At 48.5% G+C, this 15,603-nt stretch overlaps 1 protein-coding gene across 3 annotated transcripts in view; it reads left to right on the forward strand.

The window, feature by feature from the left end:
- Adamtsl3 (ADAMTS like 3) overlaps window positions 1-15,603 on the forward strand; it is a 226,320-nt gene that overhangs the window by 106,834 nt on the left and 103,883 nt on the right. For all 3 annotated transcript variants that reach the window (XM_075952699.1, XM_075952698.1, XM_075952700.1), the window contains exon 7: window positions 3,479-3,605. In XM_075952699.1, the coding sequence (XP_075808814.1) occupies window positions 3,479-3,605 (127 nt within the window). The remainder of the gene's footprint in view (window positions 1-3,478; window positions 3,606-15,603) is intronic.

Genomic DNA, 15,603 nt, shown 5'->3' on the forward strand with positions numbered 1-15,603 from the left:
CTGAACTTTGCAACGGTCTTTGCTGAGTTTCTGTTTATAGACGACTATGCCTTCCAGGAACCACTGCTCATATTTTTAAATCTGTGTTTATGTTATCCTATGTCCTGCAACTTTAAACTTCCTCCTTAACTACCCTACGAGATAAGAATCGTGTCTTAGTGATTTATACTTTTAGGCTTGGCATTACAGCAGAGAATAATGTAACTGATGCTAACATGCTTGATGCGTTTATCAGTTAGTAGTTTATCAATCACTGTAATTAGGTATCTTGGCATTAGGCGATGTCACAGAAGTTGAGAACGCTTCAGATAATATTGTAGGAGTTGCTTCTAGCGCTCTGTGGAGGCTCCAGAGAGCCAGGGTTCGGCCGGCCTCAACATCGAAGGCTCTGGCTTACACTTGATGAATCACAGGCGATCAGACCTTTTCAAATATCATTTTTCTGTGATGTTTTCACATGCTTTGTTTGGCTGTGAGATCTGGATGGATTTTAGCTCTTAAAAAAAAATCAGGAAGCAAATACAAGTGCTCGGGAGGGATCCGATTGCCCAAGATTTTGCAAGGCCCCAAATACTCTTCAAAATAAGCCCATCCTCGCTTTTCAGCACACGCCCTTCCTGGATGAGCAGGGAGAGGGTGGCTCTCATCCTCATGAAACGCATAAGCGCTCTGGGACAGCGACATGTGAGGACAGAGCTTGGCCCAGGAAGACGGTGTCTATAACTTCATGGCGGAATTATTTCCCATGGGGAAAGTTTCGCGAACGCAGTTACTCACTGGTCCGATCCCAACCATGCGAGTATGTTTCCAGAATCCATCACCCTTAAGCGGTTCCACATGTGCCTGTAAATATCCACACAAAGTCCCCTGCAGCAGGGATCCTCGCTGTCTCTCTGCCAAGAGCAGAGGTGCGTGGAGGTGCGGCACACTGTTGGGATTCTGCTCAGAACAGCGGTTCTAAACCTGTGAATCTTGACTCCCTCCGGAAGGCTCACATGTCAGATATCCTGCGTATCAGATTTTTACGTCACAATGCATAGCAGTAGCAAAACTACAGTTATGGAGTAGCAACGAGATAATTTTATGGTCGGGGTCACCACAACATGAGGAACTGTATTATAAGGTAGCAGCAATGCTGAGCGGTGGTGGCGCACACCTTTAATCCCAGCACTCAGGAGGCAGAGTCAGAGGCAGGTGGATCTCTGTGAGTTTGAAGCCAGCCTGGTCTACAGGAGCTAGTTGCAGGACAGGCTCCAAAGCTACAGAGAAACCCTGTCTCGAGAAAAAAAAATGGGGGGGGGGGTGTCGCAGCATTAAGAAGGTTGCGAACCACTGACTTAGAGGATCAGGGGTTTAAAACTATTACTGGCACAGTGTGCTCTCTGTGCCGTGGGGACAAGCCATTCAGCTTCAGCCATGTGATGATAGACTCCTTATTTGTAAGATGACGATAAAAGATCCCACCGATAAAAGGTTCTAAGATTGATGCAAGGAAAGAGTGAAAAATCAGGGGCAACATTTGTGGCACAGTGCCAGACATGTGGTAAGCATCCAGTCAAAACCAGCTCGCTGTTACAGGGCTGGGGTGAAGCTTTGCCATGTAAGCCCAAGAGCCTGAGTTTGGATCCTTCGAACTTACATAAAGCTGGATATGGCATCTTGGATTTAGAATCTCTGCTCTGGGGAGGCAGGAGTAGGATGATTCCCGGAAATTCGTGGGTCAGGTAAGGAAGGCAAGGACCGAAACCCAGTGTCTTTTTCTGAATGTCACGTGTATCTCCTGATACGTGTGCTCCCAGACTCACATGTTAACATACATGCAACATACAAATAAAAAAATCAGCTTTCCCCATTACCTTCTTTAAAGTGATCTTATTGGGATGGAAGGGATACAAAAGCTATTGAATCCATCCGCTAGTTTAATGCCCGCCTCAGCTTTCCCAACAAGGAGCCCGGCTTGGAGACTCTCTCCCGTCTGAGTAGAGAATGCTGAAGGCTGTAGCTTTTGCTGGTGGTGATTGCACAGAGCAAGTGTAGACCCTTCCCTCCCGGCATCCTGGGGCTAGGCTGCCTTGCCCTGAAACCTTCTCTCTTGCACCTTCCCTTCAACACCAGCATTTCGGAGACACCCGCCTATAGATGTGGTTTGAGCGCCATCCAATCCCTCTTTTCTCTTCAGCACCTACAGTGTAGAGTGATTTGACAGCTCTGCCAAGGGAAGCCCACAGGCTCCCGGAGTCCAGATGGACAACAGAGAAGCAGTCAGAGTGACCCTTGGTCAGAACCCCATAGAATGTTCCATTGGTGTACTGCTCTGAGGGGAAAAAAAAGGTCCTGTAACTCTTGCTAGATTGTCTGTGAAACGCACATTGGCATCTTTAGCTCTGCCTCCCTGTGGAGGAAAACAAGTCTCCGAGAGTCTAAACTGCCCAGCATCCTGTATTTTGAAAGATGCGGCGAGTGAGTCAGGATGTGTCATGGCCGTCTGTCTCCAAAGTCCCCCACTTCAATGCTAGTTGGGTGGCTGTAGGAAGTAGAGATAAACTATTAGACTGGTTAATATCGCTGGGCAATCTTTATGCACAAGTCCTATTGGTGAAATCGGAAAGAAATACAAAACACAGCCCTTTTCCTGTAAGGAGGGTTTCACACTAACACACACCACAGGCATAGTAATACAACAAACTGAAGACAGCAGTGAAGCGTGTCTCAGAACATGAATCCTAGGTTTTCTCCTTAAGAGCATTTGTAGACAGATGGATATTGTTATACGGAGGTGGCAGCCTCAGGGTAAGAGCAGCTCGTAATACAGAATTGTAGATGGAACGGTACAGATGAAGGATGTATCTAGACTTCTCTGTGTTGAAGCAGATCTAGAGAAGTACTGTGGGCCCGGGGCACAGACATTGCGTGCAAGAAATGAGAATCCGGCAACGGTAGGGTTGGAGAGAAAGGGGGGAGTAGGAAGGGGGACTGGGGATGCGGCTGGGTTGGTGACAGCTGGGTCCTCGGCACTGCAGGAACCAGATGTGCTGAAGCAAGCCCGACTCTCAGCACGTGGAAGGCAGAAGCTGAAGGACAAGACACTCAGTGTCATCCTCAGCTACACAGCAAGTTCAAGGCTGTCTGGGCTACAGGAGAGCCCATCTCAAGGGAAGGCAAGGGGGTGGGGAAGAAAGGGGGGAAAGGAAAATCTTATGCAGATATCTGAAATACAATTAAAGGAGAGTAAAGGTGCAGGGAGACAGTTGCAACCATGTGATTCTGGGGGCCTGGGGAAAGGAGGGAAGGGAGGGGGAACTGTGGTTGGTATGTAAAATAAATAGAAAATTTTAAATAAAAAAAAAGAATCATATAGATGATCTTAGACTCTAAGACATCCCATCGGTGACATTTACAAAGCAGTGTGCTCAAAAAGCCAGCCAGCCTATAAGCCGAACGGGACAACATCCTAAGTGTTACCCCCTCTTTCCCACAGATGGTGGGCTGCGACCGACAGCTGGGGAGTACCGCCAAGGAAGACAACTGTGGCGTCTGTGCGGGAGACGGCTCCACCTGCAGGCTGGTGCGGGGCCAGGCCAAGATGCACCTGGCTCCCGACAAAAGTAAGTTTTGCGGCCCAGTTCCGAGTTACTGCAGAACAGGCTGTGTTTCCATTCCTACCAGAGCAGCATGTTCCTAACGCTGAACTTGTCTGGGTGAAATTAACTTTGGCCGCTTTTCAGAAAGTCAGATTTCTTTCTTTATAAAAATCATTGTTATTTTTCAAGTTTCTTTTTTGAAAGTGTGTGTAAAAGCTTCTTCTACCTGCTCTTTAAAGGATCCCCCCCTTTTTTGAGCTTTTGTCATTACAAAAGCTTGCAATTTTAAAAATATTTGGTAGTTAATTATTAAATAACCTAAAGTATTTTTCAAGCAAACTGGGGTTATAATTTCACCTTATTTGTCTTCTTTTGGTTGTTAACAAAACAGAAAGTGATGTAATATTTATTTTATTTTCCATTTTTGGTTATCTATTGAAGCCATCTATCTGTCTTACCATTTCATATTTTTTTATTGTTGTAAACTTTTGCGTATCAGGAATGCTAAACTTTAATCTGTCACACCTATTTCAAATGTGGTTTTCAGCTTGTTATTTCACTTTTATCTTTGCTTGTCTTGTGGAAGCAATGCTTTCGAGGCTGTATTTATTCCGATGTTTTGTCTTCTCATTTCAGGGGTCAACTGTGTATGTACTAATGGCCAGCCAGTAAATACTTTAAGCTTGGCGGGACATAACACCTCTGTCCTGGCCACGCAAAGCCATTGTCCTATAGAAGCACACACACACACACACACACACACACACACACACACACACACGTAGCTGTGTTCCAGGGAAACTGAATTTAAAATAAGCTACAGGGTGAGCTGCCCCTCAAGTAGGAGCCTGTTCTGACTCCGAAGAAGAGAGAATGTTCACGCATGTTTCCAGCCAGTATTTCTATGTTTTTCTATCTTTCTATTTCTTAAATAGTTATTTATATTTTATGCATATACATATGCTTGAGTATGTACATGTAACACATGTGTGCCAGAGCCATAGAAGCCAGGGCAAGCATGAGACCCCTTGGAACTAGGGTAGCAAACACTTGTGAGCTGTCAAGCAGGCACTGGGAACTGAACACAGGCTGGCCGCCAGGGCTGCCCTGAGCTGTTTCTCCAGCCCAGCTTCTATTGTTGCTTTCTGTCTTTAAATCCTCTATTCATTTTTTTGTGTCTGGTTTTGTATAAAGTTAGGATTTTGTTTATCCCTCAGTGAAGGATACCATTATAGGAATGGAGGAGTGGTGGAAGAGAAGGGACAAAAGAAGGGGGGAACAGGAAGCTGGAGGACAGGAAGTAGGGAGAACAGGAAGCATGGAGAACAGGTGGACAAAAATCTTCCTGATTTATTTATTTATATAAAATATAAATTCCATATGTGATATAGCACTAGAGAAAAAACCTGCTATTTTGTTCGTGTTTTGTTTTGTGTTGTTTTTGTTTGTTTTAGTTTTTTTTTGAGACACTGTCTTGCCATGCATCCAGGCTAACCCTTTTGAAGCCTCCTGGGTGCTAAAATTCTAGGCATGCTCCATCACACCAAAGAATCTGGGCTTTATTGAGGTCTTGCTCATCTGCCATTCAAGGCCGTATGCATGTCGAGAAGTGGAATAGGCAGAGTGGTGTTCAGGGGCCAACCCCAAAGCCTGTCACCGGTGTGGTTTATATCCTGGGTCAGGTGGAGTCATCAAAACAATTCAGACAATGGAGTAACTTGGGAGGACTCACAGATCACGCCCAAAGACAACCTGCAAGCAGGGAGTTAAAATAGGAAACGTCTTTTAAACCACCCTAGGGCCTTGGCCTGAGGGAATGTGGCCCGAGATGGGGAAGATGAGGTATTTGTAAAGATACTGAGGAGGAGGAATTCCAGGGTCAGAGTTTGCGGTTCTTTTGAGTAAAGACTACAGGAAGAGACACAGGACAAAGCAACATTTTCAGCTTGGGCAGCTTGTTATGCTCATGTGCTCTTCTTCTGAGATCAGATTTCCGCAAGAAAGAGTCGTCCATCTAGGGCAAGATCCCATCTCCCTGGATTTTGTTTTCTCTCAAGAATCTTGGCTCTCTGGATATTCAACCCTTTATAACCTTCTGTGTTTTCCTATAGCTGTTGAGTGTATTTTGTTTGTGGCTAGAGGCTGGTTAAGAAACATACCAACCCATCATGGTTGATGGGAAGGTACCCTTACAAGTGGGACTCGGTCATGAATGTGGTTGGGTCCACCCAGAGAGAGCATGTAGAACATGAGAAAACCACGGATTGCCCACGAGGAACTCCAACATTTAATCAGAGAAGAGGAGTGGGTCGGTGAACACAGAACTTAGCAAGAACAGAGTCACAGAAGCCAAAGGAACGGGTCACATCTCAAGGAAGTTAAACGCTCTTGTGGAGGTGGCTGGAGTCTAGGACTGCCCCTCCCCCGTTTCTGGCAGTTTGAGGATGTCTGTAGTATCCATAAGAGCGGCATCTGTGAATCTCAGACATACGAGCTTGATCACAGCGAGCTGATGAGGGAAGAGAAGATGAGAACAGTAGAGGGGTTTCCCAAGGGGAAGGAGGGGATAAATTCAGGGCCCAATTGGAGTGGACGATGGAAAATGACTCGTGTCCCATCCTCTCGGCTCTGATTGGCTCCTCACTAGGTAGAAGAGTTGGTCACTAAGAATAAGGGCAGGGAGATGTGGTCACTAGGGGGAAGATGGAACTCACTAATGACAGTAAGAAGATAGAGGGATCATGGTGAGGGTCAGGTAAGGTTGGAAGCTGAATTCATGGAGGTTCCATTCCGTGGACCTCATGAAGCTGGTGAGTGACAGCTGGCGTGTCAACAGAAATGCACGTGTGGCAAATGTCATGAAATTCAGATCATAACCTTCAACATTAGGTGTGTCCTCTGAGAAGAAGTATGGACTGATGGTCAAAGCTGGGGAAGCTGCTCTTTGCACTTTGTGGTGTCTTCCAGGACTCCAGCTCATCTTTCTCCACGTCCTGGGTGGATATCTTCATTTGTCTTCATGGCTACAGAGTTGAAAGTTAGACATCACACCCACCTCCAAGATAAAAATAGCTGGTAGCAGATGCTTTCTTTCAGTTCTGTGTCCTTTATTCAGAAAGAGAAGTCGCCCCTTAGGGCTTCTTGTCACCGGCCAGAACTATAGCATCTGAAACTATTGCTTTTGAGGGGACAGAAACCAAATGCTAGGTATTCCACCCATCATTATCACTGGTACCAAAACAACATAATACCTTATGATGATCAAAGTTCTCTTCAGACGTATGATGTCATTTCATGTCACTAGGTCTCTTGCATTCCAGCTTTGATGCTGTCAAACTCATTCAAGACCAGAGATGTTAAGAAACATCTCCACCAAATCAGTTCTAGAAAACAACTTAAGAAGGGGTTTTAAGAAGCTGCTGATGGGTGTTGGGGAAGGATCACAGAAGGCTGGGCTGGAGGAAAAAGCACAGCTGGAAGAAAAGCCCAGATAAGGCAATTTGAAGAGACAGGCTGTCCCGTGAAGGGCTGTGTGTGTGGAAGCCAAGGGTCACCATCAAGTGTCTACCTTGACTGCTTTTAGTGTTTGAGACGGAGTCTCCTACTCAATCCAGGGCTCACCAATTCATCTAGGTCAGCTGGCCAACGAATCTCAATGATGGACCTTTCTGCATCTTCAATGTGCTGAGAATCTTGGTGTGGGCACTCTGCTGTCTGGGTCCTGGGGATCTGAACTAGGGTTCTTATACTTTTGTGGCAAATATTTTATTGGCTGAGTCATCTCCACAGCCCCTAGTTTTTCACTATTGATGAGCCCCTCTCCTCTCCTCTCCTCTCTTCTCCTCTCCTCTCTCTCTTTCTCTCTCTCTCTCCCTCCCTCTAGGTCTAGATCTTCCTGCCTCTCCCCCATCCTTTCCTCCCTTCTTTCCTCACTTCCCTCCTTTCCTTTCTCCTTTCTCTCCCCTTTCCTCTCATCGACTGTCAGCTTTTGGAGTATGGATCCTTACAAGAATCTGTTGAAATAGTTGATTGCTTTTAAAAAGAAAACAGGGTGCAAAGTTGAGTGGGGTGTGAGTGGGTGGCCTGGGAGGAGCTGGTAGAGCGAGGGACATGATCAAAATATAATGTAAGAAATTCCCAAAGAACTAAGGAAACATTTCCTTCAAGTTATATGTTTTCTCTCCAGGAAAATCTCTCTGTGTGTGTATAAGCCCCAAATTTGTGATTCTGGCTTTCTTTTTTTCTCTTTTTCCTTTTGTTTGTGTGTGATATGTGCACGTGCTTGTACATGTGTGTGCAAGTATAGACACTCACCTGGGCACGTGTATGCTGAGGCCAGAGGAGGAATTCAGAAGTCCTGCTTCGTCGTTCTCTTCCTTGTGCCCTTGTGACAGGGTCTCTCACTGAACCTGGACCTGGCCATTTACTCCCTAGACTGGCTGGCCAGCAAGTTCGGAGAGCTTCCTGCCCACTTGGGACGCTGCTAGTTAAGAATCCCAAAAGTGTCCAGTGTTTTTGCTCAATTTCTGTACAGAAAGGAGAGCCAGGGTGCTCAGGCAGATCCTTTGCCAGAAGGAATGGACGCGGTGGTGAGCACTGGCGCTGTGGTGAGATCTGGCTATGTGGTGAGATCTGGCGCTGTGGTGAGATCTGACGCTGTGGTGAGATCTGGCGCTGTGGTGAGATCTGGTGCTATGGTGAGATCTGGCGATGTGGTGAGATCTGGCGCTGTGGTGAGCACTGGCGCTGTGGTGAGATCTGGCGCTGTGGTGAGATCTGGCGCTGTGGTGAGCACTGGCGCTGTGGTGAGATCTGGCGCTGTGGTGAGATCTGGCGCTGTGGTGAGATCTGGCGCTGTGGTGAGATCTGGCGCTGTGGTGAGATCTGGCGCTGTGGTGAGATCTGGCGCTGTGGTGAGATCTGGCGCTGTGGTGAGCACTGGCGCTGTGGTGAGATCTGGCGCTGTGGTGAGATCTGGCGCTGTGGTGAGCACTGGCGCTGTGGTGAGATCTGGCGCTGTGGTGAGATCTGGCGCTGTGGTGAGATCTGGCGCTGTGGTGAGATCTGGCGCTGTGGTGAGATCTGGCGCTGTGGTGAGATCTGGCGCTGTGGTGAGCACTGGCGCTGTGGTGAGATCTGGCGCTGTGGTGAGATCTGGCGCTGTGGTGAGATCTGGCGCTGTGGTGAGCACTGGCGCTGTGGTGAGATCTGGCGCTGTGGTGAGATCTGGCGCTGTGGTGAGCACTGGCGCTGTGGTGAGATCTGGCGCTGTGGTGAGATCTGGCGCTGTGGTGAGATCTGGCGCTGTGGTGAGATCTGGCGATGTGGTGAGATCTGGCGCTGTGGTGAACACTGGGGCTGTGGTGAGATCTGGCGCTGTGATGAGATCTGGCGATGTGGTGAGATCTGGCGCTGTGGTGAGCACTGGCGCTGTGGTGAGATCTGGCGATGTGGTGAGATCTGGCGCTGTGGTGAGATCTGGCGCTGTGGTGAGCACTGGCGCTGTGGTGAGATCTGGCGTTGTGGTGAGATCTGGCACTGTGGTGAGCACTGGCGATGTGGTGAGATCTGGCGCTGTGGTGAGATCTGGCGCTGTGGTGAGCACTGGCGATGTGGTGAGCACTGGCGCTGTGGTGAGCACTGGCGATGTGGTGAGATCTGGCGATGTGGTGAGATCTGGCGCTGTGGTGAGATCTGGCGCTGTGGTGAGCACTGGCGATGTGGTGAGCACTGGCGCTGTGGTGAGCACTGGCGATGTGGTGAGATCTGGCGCTGTGGTGAGATCTGGCGCTGTGGTGAGATCTGGCGCTGTGGTGAGATCTGGCGCTGTGGTGAGCACTGGCGCTGTGGTGAGCACTGGCGCTGTGGTGAGATCTGGCGCTGTGATGAGATCTGGCGCTGTGGTGAGATCTGGCGCTGTGGTGAGATCTGGCGCTGTGGTGAGATCTGGCGCTGTGATGAGATCTGGCGCTGTGGTGAGCACTGGCTATGTGGTGAGATCTGGCGCTGTGGTGAGCACTGGCGCTGTGGTGAGCACTGGCTATGTGGTGAGATCTGGCGCTGTGGTGAGATCTGGCGTTGTGGTGAGATCTGGCGCTGTGGTGAGCACTGGCGCCGTGGTGAGCACTGGCGATGTGGTGAGATCTGGCGCTGTGGTGAGATCTGGCGCTGTGGTGAGATCTGGCGCTGTGGTGAGATCTGGCGCTGTGGTGAGATCTGGCGCTGGGGTGAGCACTGGCGCTGTGGTGAGATCTGGCGCTGTGGTGAGCACTGGCGATGTGGTGAGATCTGGCGCTGTGATGAGATCTGGCGCTGTGGTGAGATCTGGCGCTGTGGTGAGATCTGGCGCTGTGGTGAGATCTGGCGCTGTGGTGAGATCTGGCGCTGTGGTGAGCACTGGCGCTGTGGTGAGATCTGGCGCTGTGGTGAGATCTGGCGCTGTGGTGAGATCTGACGCTGTGGTGAGATCTGGCGCTGTGGTGAGATCTGGCGCTGTGGTGAGATCTGGCGCTGTGGTGAGCACTGGCGCTGTGGTGAGCACTGGCGCTGTGGTGAGATCTGGCGCTGTGGTGAGCACTGGCGCTGTGGTGAGATCTGGCACTGTGGTGAGATCTGGCGCTGTGGTGAGATCCGGCATCTCATTCGCTTGGAAGCCCACGTGCCAAGACTAAGGCTAAAGGTAGCATGCTTGCGTGAAAGCATCGTGCTTCCTCTTCTTGATTCTTTCTCTTGGTGGCCCCATCCTGTCTGCCGTGGCTCTGAAACTGGCCAGCTGAAGCCAGTTTGGCTGGGAGTTCCCTGGGCCATATGGAAGCACTTCCCTTAATCATACTCTGCGCGAAAGAAATGTGGGAAACGAAGCCATGGCTCCCCTGAGCGTGCATCCCTGAGGCCTACAGGATCCTTGCAGCTTCTAAGCCCATGTCTTGCCAAGCAATCACTCCTGCCTTCCCCGGGACTCTCCTTGAGTCAAGACATGGCCAAGAGAGGCTATTGGCACAGCCCCGCACTAGATAAAGCGCAGAAGGCTGCACGCTCCTAGGATATCGGTTCCATGGCGCAGTGCAGGCAGACCCAAGGTGTAAGCCTGGAGCCAAAGCCTTAGCTATGAGAAAAATCAGAAATGAATCCAGATACAGCACACCAATTTCCTGTCCAGAGTCAGGCGGGGACTGAACTAACAATGAGCATAAATAGATTTACATGTTGGAAAAGAAGCTGGAGGCCACTCAAATTCCAGGGGAGAAAACTCTGGTGGTCTTCAGTATAAAACAGTAATTAAGTAAAATGTTTTAAATGAAGAGGTTGGAGAGATGGCTCAGTGGTGAAGAACACTTGCTGTCCTTGCAGAGGAATTGAGTTTGGTTCCTAGCATCAGCATCTGGAAGCTTACAACGGTTTGCCCCTCCAGATCCAAGGAATCCAAAGCCCTTGTTTGGCCTCTGAGGTAGATACACACACACACAACACACACAGAATAAAATAAAACCAACCTTTAAAATACAAATGAATGATATTTTAAATGACTAAAAATTCTATACATGTACAAAGTAATTTTGGGGTTTTGTTTGCTTATTTTTAAATAATGAGTTATTTTTAAATTAAAAAGTAGCTTATGTATATGGGGCGTTTTGGCTGCATGTATATCTGGGCACAACATACATGCAGTTCACTCAGCAATCAGAAAAGGATGCCAGATCCCTTGGAACTGGAGTTAGAGACTAATGTGTGCTGCCATGTGGGAGCTAGGAATCGAACCCAGACTGTCAGGAAGAGCAGCCAGTGCCCCTAACCACTGAGCAGTCTCACCAGTTCCCAGTTTGACGTTTTGATGTGTGTATATAATGTGGAATAAGTCAAGGTAATTCACATCAGAACCGCAACAGAGAAGCTAGCACAGATACCTGAGTATGGACACATACTTGGGGACGTCCATGTTCGTCCCTTACTTCAGTCTCATCCACATTAGGGCACACTGAAGAGAGTAAAGAAGCCCAGCTTGTCTGTTCTGGGCTTGCCATCCACTTTGACAAGCGATAACTTAAGTTTATTGTACGGTGACATCTAAGGCCAGGTGGGGATGCCAGTTCCTCACTCAAGTTTGGGCATTGGTGATGATAACCAGGCCCTCAGCATCCCGATGCTCACACTCTAGGTTGGGTGGACCACGAGGCTGTCTCACAGTGTAATGTGTATGCCTTTTCCTCACCAAACACTGCTCATGGCTCCTTTGATTGGCACTTCCAGAGGTAACCTGCAGATTTAACATGATCCAATGCGAGGAAGACCGAATCTGAGATTAGGGGTTTGCTAGCAGATAAACGATTGATTTTCATTCCTCCCCCTTCTTCCCCTCAGTGTTCTGTCTCCCCATTCCTCTTTCTGGGACTCTCGATCTTTGGCTGGTGAAGGAAGAATCAAACAAAAGTTGTTGTTACTTTATAAAAATTATTTGTGTGTGTGTGTGTGTGTGTGTGTGTGTGTGCTTTGCCTGCCTGCATGTCTGTGTGCACCACGTGTGCCTAATACCTGGGGGGAGTCAGAAGAGGACATTGGATCACCTGGAACTAAAACTGTGGGTGGTTGTGAGCCACCGTGTGGGCACAGTAGCTCTATGCAAGCTCTACACAAAAGCAGCAGTGTTCTTTAGGATGGAACTGTCTCTCCAACCCCCTCCCAGCCTCCCCACCCTGCATTGCCAGTTTTGGTGGCATTGACCCCTATCATCCATAGAACCTACCCGTGGCACAAAACAGATAGCTCGGAACTGGCAATTCAAAGTTAGTTCTTGCTGGCTTAGTCTCATGTTTCTGCTTATCCTCGAGCTTCCCGTGGACCTGGCTGAGAAGGATTATCATAGGTTATGTTTCCACGGCAAAGCAGGGAGACCACAAACTCCGCACGTGTTTGTGAAATACTATTGCACTTCTGGTAAGAGGCACAGCCCTTCCCAAAGCCTGTGTCATCTGACCTCCGTAATGTCCTGTGCTTCCATTTGCCTCTCGCATCTTAAGGTGCAACCACACTGGGTTTCTGGAAGACTCTAGAATGCCAAGGGTCATTTCTACCTTGGTGCATTCTCTCTTGCACCAGCCCACTCATGTCCTGGAATAGTCTTGCTTCAGTTTCTTAGCATGGCTATCTGGTTCTCACTCTTTGGGTTGGGCCACGTCTCAGACAGGCATTCAGACAATCTGCCTGAAGCCAACCCCTCTCTTTTGTTTAGTTCCTGCTTAGCCTTTTGCTGCAGGAAGTTCTCCCTTTCCTCTGTGTTTAACGTGCCCCTCAGACTAGCGAAGCTTCACAAGAGTCAGCATCATGCTTGTTATGATGTCCAGCTTATTCCTAGCGCTGGGCCAGTATCAAGCACACCCTCGGAGCTCAATTAACACGGAACTAATGAGTGTCTACACTGAGCCAGGCGTGGTTCTACTTCCTGCTATGATTTCAGTGGTGCTGGATGGCGTTGTGCAATAGGCTTCGCCTCGATGCCAAAGAGCGTTGTAATAACCTCAGCTTGGCTGCCAACAAAGTCGTGAGCACAGGCAAGTTGCTTCACTGACTGGGGCCTTGGCTCTTTCATCTACAGAGTTAGCACAGGGGAGTTCAGAGACTTTTTCTAGGGCTGGAATTCTTAAAAATATAACGATAGCTTATTCCTTGTTTTTAAAATTAGACTTTGGGATTGAATAGGGGTTGGAGAAATGAGACTTAACATGTAATATGAAATAGTTTTCCAAAATTTTAATGAAAAGATTTCATAGAGATGGCTTAAAGAGCCTGGGACATTTCTATGCCCCACCGAAGTGAGTTGGTGTGAAATTGCTTTTTGGTCATGAAATCGCCTTGGTTACGTTGGCACTCATACGGTTCACTGTCAAAAGCTGTAAGCTAGGCTTTTTCTTAGTATACAAACTCCCTTCTCGGTGTGTGAGTTCCTCCCTTCAATCCCCTTCACACACCTAGTCCAACCCCTGGGACCTGGTGCACTCTCAGAGAGAGGATGTTGTCTTGACCTGGATGGACCACCAACTGCGTAGCAGCAATTCCCAAGGGCTCTGAATGAAACCGAAACTCCCACAACTCCCAGTGCCCACCCGGGAGTCCTGACATCCTCTGTGGAGATGAAAGCTGAGTCTAATCAGTAGTAATAGCTGCTGCTGCTGCTGCTGGTGGTGGTGGTGGTGGTGGTGGTGGTGCTGCTGCTGCTGCTGCTGCTGGTGCTGCTGGTGCTGCTGCTGCTGCTGCTGCTGCTGGTCTCTCCCTCCACTGCTGTGTGTCTATTTTGTGTCAGGCACAATTTTTACTTCCTGAATGTTCTGATCTATGGCTATCAAGCACCTACCACCATGCCTCTCCATCTGACAAATGGAGAGATTATCTCAAGGGAATGAAGTGCCTTGCTTTAGGGTTCACAACCCCTGAGTAGCTAGAACGGCGTGGCTTCAGAACTATCTTGAGAAGACAGCCAAGTGGGCACGAGACGAAATGTACCCATGATTTAGAGTGAAGGGGACTAGAATGGAAACGGAAACAGAGATGGGTATGGCTGCCTCCACCTACCCACCCCTATTCCTCCTTGGGGGAGCCCAGCTTCAAGAGTCCTTATCCATCTTGCAGATCAGGATGCCCTGTCCAGTTTTTCCCGCCTTAGAATCCTCAGCTCTGCCTTACAATTTTACATCTTCATGGGGGTGGGTCAGAGGGTCAGATATACCCCCAGACTTCCCGGGTGACTGCTATGCACCTCTGGCTAAGACTTCTGATTTTCAGCCTCAGTTTCCCCACTCGAGGCAACTGACAAGTTTATTCTTGCCAGACTTTTAATTTCTCAGATGCCACATTCAGGCAGAAGAGAAGGACACAGTAGGATTTTGTGGGCCATCTGAGTGGATGTTGGGCATCTCAGGCCCTACCCCAACACCACCTTAATACCTGAAGCTCAGTTGGTCATGGGGGTAAGCGTCAGCATACATTTGACTAGACGCAACTGCCAGTTGCCTTGTTCTTTTGAGGTAAAGGCATTTCTAGCCAGTAAGCAAATATGTCTTCAGGCTCAGAGCATGCTGCCACAGAGGCCAGGGACTCAGCAATGCTTGACTTCCGTTGATGTGATGTAGCCTTAGGGCTCAGGGTGTCGTGAGAGGATGTTTGTCTCCAGGCCTGGCAGAAAGGAATCCACTTCCGGCATGCAGCTGGTTGCTCTCGTTAAATCAAATCCTTGCTGAATTCCTACCTCCTTTGATGCCCTCTGCCTCTTGTTCTCCTTTTTCCTGCTTTAACTCATTGGCTCATTTCATTTCTCCTGTCTCCATTTGTGCTAAAGAGCTGGGAAACCTCCCACAGCTTTAGAATATGGGTGTCTATTCGCTGACTCTCTCCCGTACAACACAACCAGTTGTAGCACCAGAGTGACGGCTGAATTCGAAACAGATTTCATGACTGTAGTTCTGAAAAGCCATCTGCTCCACTCTTCACCATGTGACAGATGGTGATACCGTTAGTGTAAGCCGTGCCGGGTGTTTGAGGTCATGGGGGGGGGGGGGCAGAACCAACCTCTATGCTCTTTCAGATGACAGACATCTTCGTACTCCGTGTAAATAAAGGCAAGCATATTATTTTCAATTTTATGGGTTCTAACTAGATACACTAGTATCTATCCAGATACCTTTCTTGCTGAAAAAAGAAACTTGTATACTCTTTGAATGGTGTATATGTTGTGTTCATAGATGAGAGCTGTGTGTGTGTGTATGTGTGTGTGTGTGTGTGCGTGTGCATGTGTGTGTGCATGTGTGCGTTTAGGTTATAGAAAAAAAAATATAGAGGAGGGTGTCTCAGGGTTTCTATTGCTGTGATATAACACCATGACCAAAAGCAACTTATGGAGGAAAGAGTATATTTCATCTTACAATTTTCAAGTCACACTCCGTCACTGAGGAAAGTCAGGACAGGGACTCAAGGCAGGAACCTGGAAGCAGGAGCCGATATAGAAGCCATGGAGGAATGCTTCTCTCTTGCTTGC

This window comes from Microtus pennsylvanicus, chromosome 18 (assembly GCF_037038515.1).
Source record: "Microtus pennsylvanicus isolate mMicPen1 chromosome 18, mMicPen1.hap1, whole genome shotgun sequence".
In the NCBI taxonomy this organism is placed as follows: domain Eukaryota; kingdom Metazoa; phylum Chordata; class Mammalia; order Rodentia; family Cricetidae; genus Microtus; species Microtus pennsylvanicus.